Below are 14,099 nucleotides of genomic sequence, written 5' to 3' on the forward strand. Positions count from 1 at the left end.
ACCAGTCATCCAAAATATCATGAATTGGCCAGTGAAGAGAGATTAGAAGACGGTGGGAGGAGAGAGAGCAGCACACCACACGTGCACAGCCCTCCAATGAAAAATGATATCGTATCTGTTAAATAGGGGCCGTGGACAATTCTGATTTGATGGAGAGGGACGTGAAAGCACAGAGGAACATCTGGAGAAATTTCTGAAACGCTTGTTCGCTGCTGTCGTTACTGCGTGGTCAGGAATCTTTCGGAGGGTAGGCCTCAAAATCCCCGGCTTTGCCTGCTGTTGGCGATCGAGGTTGCGGTCGAATCGTTCAGACAGAGATGGCGCTCAGTACTCGGTGTCAGAGAGCTGATCAGAGGCTCGAAGTTTTCAGATGACTCAGAGTCGGACTATGGTCGGCACAGCAGGGAGAGTTTTTCTTCCTTCTCCCGTCTGCGTGAGATGTGGGACATTTGAGAGACTTTGAACTTTTACTGTGCTCATGGACTTCTTCATCAAGTTATGGTATTGTTACACTGTTGTAACTATATGTTATAATCATGTGGTTTTGTCAGTTTTTTCAGTCTTGGTCTGTCCTGTGTTTTGTGATATCACACCGGAGGAAATATTGTATCATTTCTTAATGCATACATTACTAAATGACAATAAAAGAGGACTACGTGTCTTCATAATCTAAAGATGGCGATGTTGAAGAGTTACTGTATTCTCATGGTGAGAGCCTTAATAACAAAGAGCTTCAAGAATTGGCAGAGCAATGCCTCCTGGGTGAATCTGAGGACGTGGATGGAGAAGAGGAAACACCGGCAAGAAACCTCACCACAAAATTCCTCACACTAGCATCACCACGATCACACTGTGGAGAGGGAGGAATATTCCCGTGATATATTGGGTAGAGTCTACTACTCTCTGCAGCTTCTTATGTTCCTGTGCATTTGAATTGCCATACCAGACCATGATGCATCCAATGAGAACACTTTTTTGTAAGTATCTAAAAAAAAATGGGATCTAGGCAAATCAAACTTCTTAGATAACTGTTCAAAAGATATAAAACAGTTATCCAGAAATAAGTCATGAAAACATGTTATACCTTTCGTTTTCCATTTCAAAAAGGCTTGGTCCATAACCGAGGGCTGAAAAATTCGTCATGTAAAAGCAGAAAAACTATGAAACCACAGCCACACTGCCTGGGTCAAGCTGCCCCTCTAAACTTAGTCACCGGAGAAGAATGGCACTTGTAAGAGAGGCTCCTGTGTCGCCAACAGTCACTCTGAGTGAACTGCAGAAGTCAGTGGCTGCAACTGGAGATGAAGTTCTCATCACTCCATAGTCTCTAAGGCCTTGGACAAAAAGCGTACTTATGGAATAGTGGCAAGGAAGAAGCCCCGGCTTAAAAAATAAGCATATCCTTGCCCATAAAGACTTTGCCAAAGCATCCCTTAGAAGTGAAAGAAGATCTTGCAGTTGGATGAGAGACTAAAGTGTAACTTTTTGGCCTCAAAACTAAGGGGTACATGTGGCATAAATCTAATACTGCACATCAGCCAGGTAACACCATCCCTTCTGTAAAGTATGGTGGAGATAGCATCATGCTATGGGTATGTTTTTCAGCAGCAGGGACTGGAAATCTGATTAGGATTGATGGGAAATGCTGATAAATACAGACAGACCCTGGTTAAAAACCTGTTGGTCTCTGCCAAAAAGCTTAAACTGGGCAAGAAGTTAGACAATGACCCAAATCACACTGCCAGAGCAACCATGGTGTGGCTTCAAATGAAGAAAATTGATGTCCTTTCAGTGGCCCAGTCAGAGTCCTGACCTTAACCTGATCGAACATCTCTGGCAAGACCTCAAGATTGCTGTCCACTGCCGCTCCCCAACTAACCTGGCACAGTTTGAGCAATTTTGCAAGGAGGAATGGGCAAATCTTGCTTCATCACATTGTGCAAAGTTAATAGACACTTATTCAAAAAGACTACTGGCTGTAATAGCTGTGAGAGGTGGTTCAACTATGTACTGAGTTGAGAAGATGAGATTCAATGTGATACATAACCAGCCACATGACATTATTGTTGAGGTCAATGCTGCAGAGCACATATCCTTTGAAATGATAACACCGAGGAATTTAAAGTTGCTGACCCTCTCCACCGATGAGGACTGGCTCCACTCAGCCAGATTTTCAATCTCCCTCCGTTGAGGCTACTGTCTTGTACACCCGGGATGATGGTGGTCGCCTTGAAGCCTGTGGGGATAGTGGACTGTTCCAGAGGGATGTTGAAGATGTCTGTTAGAACCTCTTAACTGGGCTACACAGTCCCTCAGCACCCGACAGCTGTGTTATCAGGCCCCACAGCTTTACATGAGCTGACCCTGGCTAGGGTCTTCCTCGCGTCAGCTGTGGCCAGATCAGCTAGGGCCTGCTCCTTGGAGATGGGTGTGTTCTTCCTCACTGGCACAAACTGAGGGTAAAAGACCAGTCACCCAGCCTGTCAGGAGGGAAAGTGTCATTGTTGTTGGTGCATGTGGGGGACTTGTAGTCTGTTATGGTCTGAATACCCTGCTACATATGCCCTGTGTCTCTGGTGTCACAGAAATGGCTGTCTGTGAATAATCCTGTTTTGCCTTTCTGACAGTGCGGGAAAACCATCTGTGTGCCGGACTCAATTAGAAAAATACTACTTCTATTGCAGTGCAAAGTGGTCACAATGTTGCTGTACTGAGGTGGTGATCAGGGTTGTGCCAGTTGGTTCAGAAACTGAATACTTTATACTTGAAGGGATTGATTGAAGGGAAGTAGCTGTTCCTGAACCTGGTGGTGTGGGACTTAAGGCTTCTGTACCTCCTGCCCGATGGGAGCTGTGAGAAGATGGGAAGGCCCGGATGGTGTAATTAGGAATAATGTGGACATGCTGGTCTCCCAACCTAGAAGGAGATGTTTGACACAGAGGAAGAGTGGTGAAGAGCCTTCAGAGGGATGGTAGTAGGTATGTTCTATTGAGTGGACTAGGCATCTTTGCTCAGGGATTTTATTTGGGGAGGCGGGAGAATTCCCAGTGTCAACTATTTATACATTATCATAGATTCTGTCTCACCTGCTGAGTTCCTCCAGCGTTTTGTGTGTTGCTCTGGATTTGTGTGAAAGGGGAGGTGCTGTTGGGAGTGGTGGGGGCAGGCGAGCGATATTGAGTGTCATTGAGACCGGTGTTAGGGATAGGAGGAGGAGAGAGTCAGGCACTCCCACGGCACTGCTGGAGAGAGGGGGCCGCGATGGTCGACTGATGGAGGTTGGAAAGATCCCTCCGAGGCAGGGAAACGCTTTGTAACGACGGGTTCTGAGCGGAGGGAGGACCGCCCGGACATCGATGGTGGTGGTGGGAGGTAAAGGTCAGTGAGTTTTTTGGTGAATGGGGGAGTGAAGACCATCATCCCCAACATTGGCCTGCAAGGGATCCCGGTAACGCAGCCGGGTCAGGCCAAGCATCGCCATGGAAACAGACCGCGCTTGCGCGCCCCGGAATCTCCGCTGGCATCGGGGCGGGTCTGATGTAGCGTCACTAACCCAAACACGCCACGCCCCCTAGTACCCTCAACCAATTAGAGACGTGTCCAGCATGTTCCCCTCCCTCTCTCTCTCTTCCCCCCCCCAACAACCGCGCAGCAGCCAATCGGGAGTCAGGGCACTTTCCATTGCTTCCAATCAGTCAACCGAACCCCCATTTAGCCAATGTCAGCGCAGGCTCGTAACAGCCTTCAACTGAGCGACCAATTGGAGAGGGTCGGTGGAACTCGAGGGGAGCGAGCTGCCAATCGGAGTGGAGACCAGGAACCCATGAGTTTGACCGACGCGGGCGCAACCCAATCGGTCGTTGCGATCAGGCCCCCGGTTTACGAGCGGGGGCTGGCGGAGCGCTGGTGACGGGCGGCCTGAGATCGCGGGCCGCGGGGGTGGGCCAACGCTGGAGTTTGCAGTTGAAGACAGAAGGAAAGGTGAGGGTGACGCTGACGCCGCTATGTCTGAGGTATTGGGTCCGCCGTCGGCTTGGAGGAGGAAGTGGTGGAGTGGTCGGGCGATCCTTCCGACTGGGCACCAATTAACGAGCTGAGGGGCCCGGGCGCTGCAGCACGCGCGTCCGTCCTTCCTGACGTCATGACGCCAGTCAACGAATGTCCGCGCCTTGCCTTGTGCCTGCTGATGGCTGGGTCAGCCTAATTGCCTGCTCCCCGGAGCTCCGCTGTCACTTGGACAACGGGGCCGTCCTTAGACCTCCTACTCCCCTTCTACTCAGGCAGCGGCCGCCGCCACTCCCAACCTCCCCGCCTACCTGGCCGCGCCCTGGAGCTCGATATCCTTGTTATCAGGTTCTGGGAAATAAACTAATGCAGCACGCCTGCCCAGTCGCCTGGGGTCGTTGTGGAGCCTGCTTGACTTAATGAACATACCCCGCTCCTGTCATTGGCCCGGGGTCCGGCGCCTGGTCACCAGAAATGAGATGGACACGGGTGTAACCGTCCACCGTCGGTCTTCACTCCCCACCCCAAGACCCTGTCCGATCCTTTTGTTGCGTCTGGGTTCAAGGTCTGCGGCTCTGATGGTGGGCGTGAGAATTTGGGATGGTCAACGTTTCGGGTTGAGCAGCGTCGGTGGGAGGGGAGGGGTTGGGGTTGTCCAAGTCTCTGGTCGAAACCCTACTCCTCATTCCTTATTTTTACCCCGCTATCTAATTTTCATTCCCGTCTCCTCAACCCATCACCTCACTAATCCCCACCCTCTGCCCCGTCTCCCTCTTCCCCACCCCATCTCCTCCCTCCGCGCCCCCGCCCCATCTCCTCCTTCCGCGCCGCGACCCGGCCCCATCTCCCCCACCCGCCCGTCTTGCTCTGATCTCCTACCAACCTCTCTCTCTGTCCTCCCCTGCTGACCCCCCTAACCTCTCCCCTTCTCCCCCACAGGTGCCGGCGTCTGGTGGTGTCGCGGCTCCATGGCGTGCCGGGAGGTGCAGGCGGCCACCGGGCTAGCGCTGCTGTGTGGAGTGTGCTCTCTGGGTGGGCTGCTGGCTGCCACACTGCTACCACGCTGGCGGCTTCAGCGTCTGGCCTCGGCCAGCCGGCACCAGCCCAACCTGAGCGTCAGCTCTGGGCTCTGGACCCGCTGCGTGAGAGCACAGGGTGAGGCCCGTTGCACCTTCCGCGACCCCGACTGGTACCGCTCACTTGACCAGCTCGACCTGCGGCTGTTACAGCTGGCACTGCCACTGGCCCTGACTGCCGCTACCGCCGCCGCTCTGCTGGGTGCCCTCGGCCTCTGTCACGCTGCTTGCAGCGGCCGTGCCCCCCGTGCCGGCCTGGCCCGCTGCCTGGTCAACAGCGCTGGCTGCCAGCTGGTGGCTGGCTTACTCGACCTGCTGGCTGCCGGCCTGGTACTAGGTCCCACTGTCTGGCTGCTGCTCCATACTAGCCGTCTAAACCGGCGCTACGGGCCGACTTGGAGCGCGGGGCCCGCCGCCTACTTAGCTCTGGGCAGCGGTGGCGGGCTGGCACTGGCCGGTGGGCTGTTGCTGCTCTGGTACTGTGCCTGCCGTCCACCGCCCGTGCTGCTTTGGCAGCCGCTGGCCCCAACCCCTCTCCCAGCCCAATTTCAGCACTACCCATACCCGCTATCCGCTCCCACTGCCTACTTGGCCGAGCCCTCCGGCCGCCGTTCCCGTCTCTCCACCCTGGAGATCGATATCCCTGTCATCAGGCAGCAGGCGTGCTAAGGGGGGGAGGGGCAGTGGGGGACAGCGATGGGGGTGTTGAGTGATTGGGCTGCTTTGTCCTCCGCTTGTCCCCAGAACCACAAACACCCCTAGGATGGGATGTACGCACAGAGGAGGATCCCCTCACTCGCTCCCTTCCTCACACACCCCTAACACTTCTTGTCTCAGACGTGCACATTGCCACGCATTCACCGGATTGCTTCTCACAATATACAGAGATGCACTCTTATATTCAATTACACATAGAGAGAGAGAGAGAGACACACACACACACAGTCACAAGGGCCCACAAACACTATCTCACACACAGGATCTCTCTGGCATGTACACTACCTGTCTGTCTCTGTCTCTCTCTCTCTCTCTCACACACACACACACACACACACACACACACACACACACATGTTGTACATCTCTCCTTCTAGGGTTCCCTTTTGCTCGGTTTCCACTATTCCTTCCAAGTCATTTCTCTCTCATATACACACTATCAGTTCACCTGCTGTATTCGCCTGCAGCTTGGTGCCAACTGTATTCCGTGACCGAGACATGAAGTACCGAGGACTCTGACGGGGCATTTAACCCAGGGAACAATGCAACTCGTGGATGATCTAATTGCGCTGTGAATGTGGATACCTCCTTCCACCTGCTAACTCTGCTCTCATTGCCTATTCATTCATTGTCTGGGTGTGGGTGTCATTCATGAGTATAATCATTACTCATTTGTTCCCTGCTCCCCATGAAGGTGGGGGTGAACCGAAGGTGCTCCAATGGTGCCATTGATAAAGGGAGTTCCTGGGATTTTGACCTAGTGATAGAGGTCAATTTTTCCTCAGTTGGCCAGTGCAAGAGCGGGGCTTGTTTCCTTGTGCCCACTGGCCTTGTCCTCTGGGCGGGAAAGGCAGAGAGACTGCAGATGCTGCAACCTGTATCCTGTATCTTGTGACTCAGTGGGCCGAGCAGCTTCTGCGGAGGGGAAAGGTGCCAGTGGATGTTCCGGGTGGTTCGGGGAGGTGCTGTCGGAGTAGTCCCGGGCGAGTAACTGTGGTGACAGTGCAGTGTCCAGTGTTGTTCTGCAAGTGCTGAATTGTGATGTTCTGATTGTGTTACAGCAGGCTCAAGGGGAGAGAGAGGAGGGGGAGAGGTGGTGTCCCATTCCCAGTTCACCAGCTGTCAGGGCTGTTGGTGCATTGACATCACATTGGAACTCCATTCCAGCTTCCCCCCTCATCCTTCCTCCTCTCCCCCCCCCTTTCCATGACATCCTTCTTCCTTCCCCCTCCCCATCCACCTCATTCCCACTCTCTATCTACTTCCACATCACATTTCCCCCACTAACCCATCACAACCCCATTCCTTTCTCTTCCTACCTATCCCACCCCATCTCCTTTCCCCCATTCACATCTCATCCCTTTCCATGCCATTCCACCACCTTTCCCCTCCCCATCAATCCCACATTACAGCCAACTTCATCCCCTCCCATGGGAGTCAACAACTCCTTTATCATTTACTGAGTTTCATTTCTGCAGCCCTTGCTGGTTGGATTAGATGGGTATCTCTGGAGTAGTGTATGGGGAGGGGGGAGGGGGGAGGGGGGGGGGCTCCTGTGACCAGAATGATATCTCTCGCACTCTTATAAACTCCTTCTCTCTCCCGCCACTGGTTCCTAGATCCTGCCTCTGTTAAATCGGGAACATGCTATTTTCCCAAACTGGGTTGGGGGGTGAGGGAAGTGGTGCGGAAATTGCTGGTTCTGAATATTCCTGTGCCCTGTTGTATATACTGTATAATGAAATGTTGAAGAGTTTCAATGTCTGTGCCTATCGGCGGTGGGAGTGCTTTCCAATAAAAGTATTCATTTATTCATACAAAGGGCTCATTTGTCTGTAAACTTGTTTGAATGTGGGAGCATGCTGTGCATGTTTCATTGGCCTCCAGGGGCTCCTGAGTAACGTACCATAGAGCTATAAGGACAGACCCTTCAGCCCATCAAGTCTGCGCTCCCCCCATTAACCCCAATTCCACTACACCTCCCCTTTATCTCTTGCCCATACACAGAGGCAAGATTCACAGTGGCCGATTAACACACTGACCTGCACATCATTGGGATGCAGGAGGGAACTGGAACCCCAGGGAGAACATGCAGACTTTGCACAGACACAGCACTGATGGTGGGATCAAAATCACTGGGATGGGTGGTAAGGAGGGAGCACCATGGTAGGGACATGGTGTTACTGTAATTCACAGGAGGCTCTGGAAGGTTCTATCTTGCAGTGTGTTCCTTCCCCCTGAGCAGAGAGAAGATAGCTGCTCCCCAGTAGTAAGGAAAACCATCACAGCTACTCGACGCTTTTATAATATATATATATTTATATAACAAAAGTACAATGAACTGTAACTAAACCTCCGCAATGTGTCACACTATAATTTCCCCCCTCCCTACCCCACCCTGCTTAAAGAGGAAAATCATCCTGAGTTACTTTCATAATTCATCATACAAAAATGTATGTACAAGATCATGGCTCTCGCCCAAGGGAGGGAACCTATAGCCCTGTGGATTAGGGAGAAGAGAACAGGTTGGGGAGAGAGGCTAGTGGCTGTACAAGTTAACACATGAACCCAGCTATCCGCTTAGGGCTCACCTGTGCTCTTGAAGATAATTCTGGGTGCAGGGGTTCTAATCACTACACCCCCTGTTCACAGGTGTACAGGAGGGATGGGGAAGTGGACTCTTCCTCTTCCCTTTCCCCCCCTCCAGGCTTCACCCGCACTGCAGCATTACTACGCACTTTTAACTGGCAGGTTACTTAAGATAATGTAAACAGTATATTCCCTCTTCAAACGTGTGCGCGCACACACATGACTGCTCACCCCATCACTATGACTGTTCTTGGTCCCTGCCCCTTGGACCCCCTCTCGCCTCTTTGGTGAGGGGACAGGTGCCCTCCCTGAACCTTTCTGGAGATAGGAGAGATGCCAAGATCTGAAGCGGACGCATCAGATGATGGATCCAGTGGGTCAAACAGCTTAGGTGGGGAGCCAGAAGAAATGCCAAGGCTTCCACAGTATGGTAACAGCATGAGAACACCCTTTGACTCATCCTACTGTACCGAACTAATTATACTAGTCATTGAATGACTAGGAGCCATATGAAACTAGTCTGCCTGCACAATATCCATATTCCTCATTCCCCACGCACACCAACAGTTCCACCCTTTCCGCACATTGATGAAGGTAGAACCATAGATGTAGTGTATATGGATTTCAGTAAGACATTTGATAAGGTACCCCATGCAAGGCTTACTGAGAAAGTAAGGAGGCATGGGATCCAATGGAACACTGTGGATCCAGAATTGGCTTGCCCACAGAAGGCAAAGAGTGGTTGTAGACGGATCATATTCTGCATGGATGGCGGTAACCAGTGGTGTGCCTCAGGGATCTGTTCTGGGACCCCTTCTCTTCGTGATTTTTATAAGTGACTTGGATGAGGAGATGGAGGGATGGGTTAGTAAATATGCTGATGACACAAAGGTTGGGGATGTTGTGGATAGTGTGGAGGGCTATCAGAGGTTACCGTGCGATGTTGATAGGATGCAAAACTTGGCTGAGAAGTGGCCTATGGAGTTCAATCCAGATAAGCGTGAGGTGGTTCATTTTGGTATGTCAAATACGATGGCAGAATATAGCATTAACTGTAAGACTCTTGGCAGTGTGGAGGATCAGAGGGACCTTGGGGTCCGAGTCCATAGGACACTCAAAGCTGTTGTGCAGGTTGACTCTGTGGTTAAGAAAGCATACGGTGCATTGGCCTTCATCAGTCAGGGGATTGAGTTTAGGAGCTGAGAGGTAATGTTGCAGCTATATAGGACCCTGGTCAGACCCCACTTGGAGTACTGTGCTCAGTTCTGGTCACCTCACTACAGGAAGGATGTGGAAACTATAGAAAGGGTGCAGAGGAGATTTACAAGGATGTTGCCTGGATTGGGGAGCATGCCTTATGAGGATAGGTTGAGTGAACTTGGCCTTTTCTCCTTGGAGTGACAGAGGATGAGAGGTGACCTGATAGAGGTGTACAAGATAACGAGAGGCATTGATTGTGTGGATAGTCAGAGGCTTTTTCCCAGGGCTGAAATGGCTAGCACGAGAGGGCATAGTTTTAAGGTGCTTGGAAGTAGGTGCAGAGGAGATGTCAGGGGTAAGTTTTTTATGCAGAGAGTGGTGAGTGCGTGGAATGGGCTGATGGTAGCGGTGGTGGAGGCGGAAATGACAGGGTCTTTTAAGAGACTCCTGGATGGATACATGGAGCTTAGAAAAATAGAGGGCTATGGGTAACCCTAACACGAGGAATTCTGCAGATGCTGGAAATTCAAGCAACACATATCAAAGTTGCTGGTGAACGCAGCAGGCCAGGCAGCATCTCTAGGAAGAGGTGCAGTCGACGTTTCAGGCCGAGATCCTTCGTCAGGACTAACTGAAGGAAGAGCTAGTAAGAGATTTGGAAGTGGGAGGGGGAGGGGGAGGGGGAGATCCAAAATGATGGGAGAAGACAGGAGGGGGAGGGATGGAGCCAAGAGCTGGACAGGTGATTGGCAAAAGGTGATATGAGAAGATCATGGGACAGGAGGCCCAGGGAGAAGGAAAATGGGGGGGGGACCCAGAGGATGAGCAAGGGGTATAGTCAGAGGGACAGAGGGAGAAAAAGGAGAGTGAGAGAAAGAATGTGTGTATAGGGTACAAGGGGGAGGTGGGGCATTAGCGGAAGTTAGAGAAGTCAATGTTCGTGCCATCAGGTTGGAGGCTACCCAGACGGAATATAAGGTGTTGTTCCTCCAACCTGAGTGTGGCTTCATCTTTACAGTAGAGGGGGCCGTGGATAGACATGTCAGAATGGGAATGGGATGTGGAATTAAAATGTGTGGCCACTGGGAGATTCTGCTTTCTCTGGCGGACAGAGCGTAGGTGTTCAGCAAAGTGGTCTCCCAGTCTGCGTCGGGTCTCGCCAATATATAGAAGGCTACATCGGGAGCACTGGACACAGAATATCACCCCAGCCGACTCACAGGTGAAGTGTCGCCTCACCTGGAAGGATTGTCGGGGGCCCTGAATGGTGGTAAGGGAGGAGGTGTAAGGGGATGTGTAGCACTTGTTCCACTTACAAGGATAAGTGCCAGGAGGGAGATCAGTGGGGAGGGATGGGGGGGACGAATGGACAAGGGAGTCATGTAGGGAGCGAGCCCTGCGGAAAGCAGGGTGGGGGGGAGGGAAAGATGTGCTTAGTGCTGGGATCCCGTTGGAGATGGCGGAAGTTACGGAGAATATGTTGAACCCGGAGGCTGGTGGGGTGGTAGGTGAGGACAAGAGGAACCCTATTACTAGTGGGATGGCGGGAGGATGGAGTGAGAGGTGTGTGTGAAATGGGGGAGATGCGTTTAAGAGCAGAGTTGATGGTGGAGGAAGGGAAGCCCCTTTCTTTAAAAAAGGAGGACACCTCCTTCGTCCTGGAATGAAAAGCCTCATCCTGAGAGCTGATGCAGTGGAGACGGAGGAATTGCGAGAAGGGGATGGCATTTTTGCAAGAGACAAGGTGGGAAGAGGAATAGTCCAGATAGCTGTGAGAGTCAGTAGGCTTATAATAGACATCAGTAGATAAGCTGTCTCCAGAGATAGAGACAGAAAGATCTAGAAAGGGGAGGGAGGTGTCGGAAATGGACCAGGTAAACTTGAGGGCAGGGTGAAAGTTGGAGGCAAAGTTAATAAAGTCAACGAGCTCAGCATGCACGCAGGAAGCAGCGCCAATGCAGTCGTCGATGTAGCAAAGAAAAAGTGGGAGACAGATACCAGAATAGGCATGGAACATAGATTGTTCCACAAAGCCAACAAAAAGGCAGGCATAGCTGGGACCCATACGGGTGCCCATAGCTACACCTTTAGTTTGGAGGAAGTGGGAGGAGCCAAAGGAGAAATTATTAAGAGTGAGGACTAATTCCGCTAGACGGAGCAGAGTGGTGGTAGAGGGGAACTGATTAGGTCTGGAATCCAAAAAGAAGCGGAGAGCTTTGAGACCTTCCTGATGGGGGATGGAAGTATATAGGGACTGGACATCCATGGTGAAAATAAAGCGGTGGGGGCCAGGGAACTTAAAATCATCGAAAAGTTTAAGAGCGTGAGAAGTGTCACGAACATAGGTAGGAAGGGATTGAACAAGGGGGGATAAAACCGTGTCGAGGTATACAGAAACGAGTTTGGTGGGGCAGGAGCAAGCTGAGACAATGGGTAACCCTAGGTAGTTCTAAGGTAAGGACATGTTTGGCACAGCTTTGTGGGCCGAAGGGCCTGTATTGTGCTGTAGGTTTTCTATGTTTCTATGCTGTTCCTTTAGGCCCCTCATCCTCTCTTGAGACACAAAATACACTGGAATTTGGAGCAACACACAAGGTGCTGGAGGGATTTAGCAGATGAGGCACTATATGTTTAAGGAGGATGCGGAGAGGGATTATCGACATCTCGGGGTCTAGACCTAGCAACAACTTCCTTATGCACCATCTGGATCTGAAACCATTACACCCCTCCTAGCAGCCCACCGATGTTGCTGAGCCCTCGGGAAACTCGGTCAGCTACTGTGCCCCTCCCCGTAGCTCTGTCCTTGTGTTCACCTGGCGAGTGGTGTGACGGGCTGAGCAAGCACACTTCCATTCCTGTCTTTGGAAACAACTCGGAAGATGTGTAGCTTTGATGATTGATGGTTGGGTTGAATTGTTCTCCTATCTTGGCAATTTACTTGCAAACGTTTCATCACCATACGAGGAGATATTCCTGTCGTTACTTGAGGAATGTGGGGAGCGGATGGAGGAGGCACCCCTTCTCTCTCTTTCCCTTTCTCCATCCCGAAATTCAATTGGAGAACAGGGATGGGAGCAGAGGATGGAGGGAGACTACCTCCACCCCCCTCTTTGCCTGTCCATGGGTTTACTCGCCCTTCTCTCTGTCCCTGTGGAATAGAGTTTGAAGGACCCTGACTCCCTCTCTCCATCACTGGGTTCACAGGTAGCAGGAGGAGGAGGCGGAGGGGCTCCCACTGCTCACTCTATCCCTGGGTTCACTTGGACAGTGATGGGATGGTATGGAGGGAGAACTACCCCTGACCCTGGTTCACGGGGAGAGGGGCAGAAGGGGACCCCCAACCCACTTTCTGTCCCTGTGTTTTGACGGTGGTGGAGGCCAAGGGCAAAGGGAGAATACCCTACCCCCACCCCATCATTGGTTTCATTTGGGTAGAGGGGGCAGAGGCGGAGGGGGCTCGGTGGGCAGCGGGGGAGGGGGCTGGGCTGTTCGGGGCACCCCTTGAGCACTGAGCAGGGACTCGAGCATGTCAAAGGCATCCTGGTAATGCCCATGACCATTGGTCTCCAGTGGCAGCGAGGAGGGGAGAGGAGGGGGTGGGGGAGGGGGATGTGGTGGGGGAGGAGGTCCTGGCATTTTGGAGGGGTGGGGCTGCTTGTGCCTGCTCCCAGCCTCCTCCTCACCACCCCATCCGCAGTGATGCCGATGACGCTTGTGGCGATGGGCTCCCTCCCTCCTCCTATCTCTCCGCCCTCTCTCCCCTTCGTCTTCCCTCTCTCCGCTCTCCAATCCTTCCTCCAGCGCTGGGGGCAGACGCAGCCTTGGGTGGAGGGGCACCGCAGCCCGCTGCCGCTGCTGGGCCAGCTCTTCAGCACGCTTGGCCCGGTACTCAGACAGGCTCACCCGCTGCGGGAGGGTGCCGCCAGGTACAGTGGCATGGGAGGGGCCAACTCGTACTCCTCGCTCATCCACAGGCCCTGCCCCGCCAGCCGGTGGCTCCGGGCAGGTGCCAATGGCCGTATGTGCCGATAGGGGAGCAGCCCAGGACGCTTCCTCTGTCTCTGGATCCTCCAAACGAGGCTTCTTCGCTGCCTGGGTGGCCTGAGGGGGCAGAGGTAGCAGACAATGAGGGCTGAAGGTACAGGACAAGGGCTACGGCAGTGAGTGAGGGAAGCGTCTGATACACAGGGAGTGTCCGTGGGTCGGTGTACGTGGTACGCGAGCGGAGGTCGGGGTACATGAGGACATCACAGATGTATCTATCACCAACTTACCCGCCAGTTCTTGATGCGTTTCAAGCGACTGGGGGTCTTCTCCAGGATCTGGAGGAACTCGTGCGTCAGTTCTGGAAGATGAAGGCCCCCAGAGTGTGTGTGTGGGGGCAGAACAACATTAATAGAGGGACAAACTTTAGGAGACATTTACAAACCCGTCCCTACATCCCAGTGTTGGTTGAGGATTCCGGAAATGTCACTGGGTAGAGAGAGGGGTCACAGGGCCCAGTTTCCCACT

General features: G+C 52.6%; 2 protein-coding genes across 3 annotated transcripts in view; one reads left to right on the top strand and one right to left on the bottom strand.

Annotated features, from left to right (window-relative positions):
- The first annotated feature begins 3,238 nt into the window (after positions 1-3,238).
- Positions 3,239-7,619, top strand: cldn12 (claudin 12). Of its 2 annotated transcripts, none has more exons than XM_072249300.1 (2): positions 3,239-3,378; positions 4,945-7,619. In XM_072249300.1, the coding sequence occupies exons 1-2, from the start codon at positions 3,357-3,359 to the stop codon at positions 5,748-5,750; spliced, it is 828 nt and encodes a 275-aa protein (XP_072105401.1). In that variant the 5' UTR covers positions 3,239-3,356; the 3' UTR covers positions 5,751-7,619. The 2 variants fall into 2 exon arrangements, with proteins under 2 accessions (XP_072105401.1, XP_072105402.1); XM_072249301.1 differs by lacking the exon at positions 3,239-3,378 and adding an exon at positions 3,774-3,981.
- Positions 7,620-8,147: 528 nt separating this feature from the next.
- LOC140191342 (cyclin-T1-like) overlaps positions 8,148-14,099 on the bottom strand; it is a 29,887-nt gene continuing 23,935 nt past the window's right edge. Inside the window, exons 8-9 of the mRNA XM_072248649.1 lie at positions 13,862-13,932; positions 8,148-13,688 (exon numbers count right to left, since the gene is read on the bottom strand). Coding sequence (XP_072104750.1) covers positions 13,011-13,688; positions 13,862-13,932 — 749 coding nt within the window. The 3' untranslated portion in view covers positions 8,148-13,010. The remainder of the gene's footprint in view (positions 13,689-13,861; positions 13,933-14,099) is intronic.

The sequence above is a fragment of the Mobula birostris genome, chromosome X (genome assembly GCF_030028105.1).
Source record: "Mobula birostris isolate sMobBir1 chromosome X, sMobBir1.hap1, whole genome shotgun sequence".
Lineage (NCBI taxonomy): Eukaryota > Metazoa > Chordata > Chondrichthyes > Myliobatiformes > Myliobatidae > Mobula > Mobula birostris.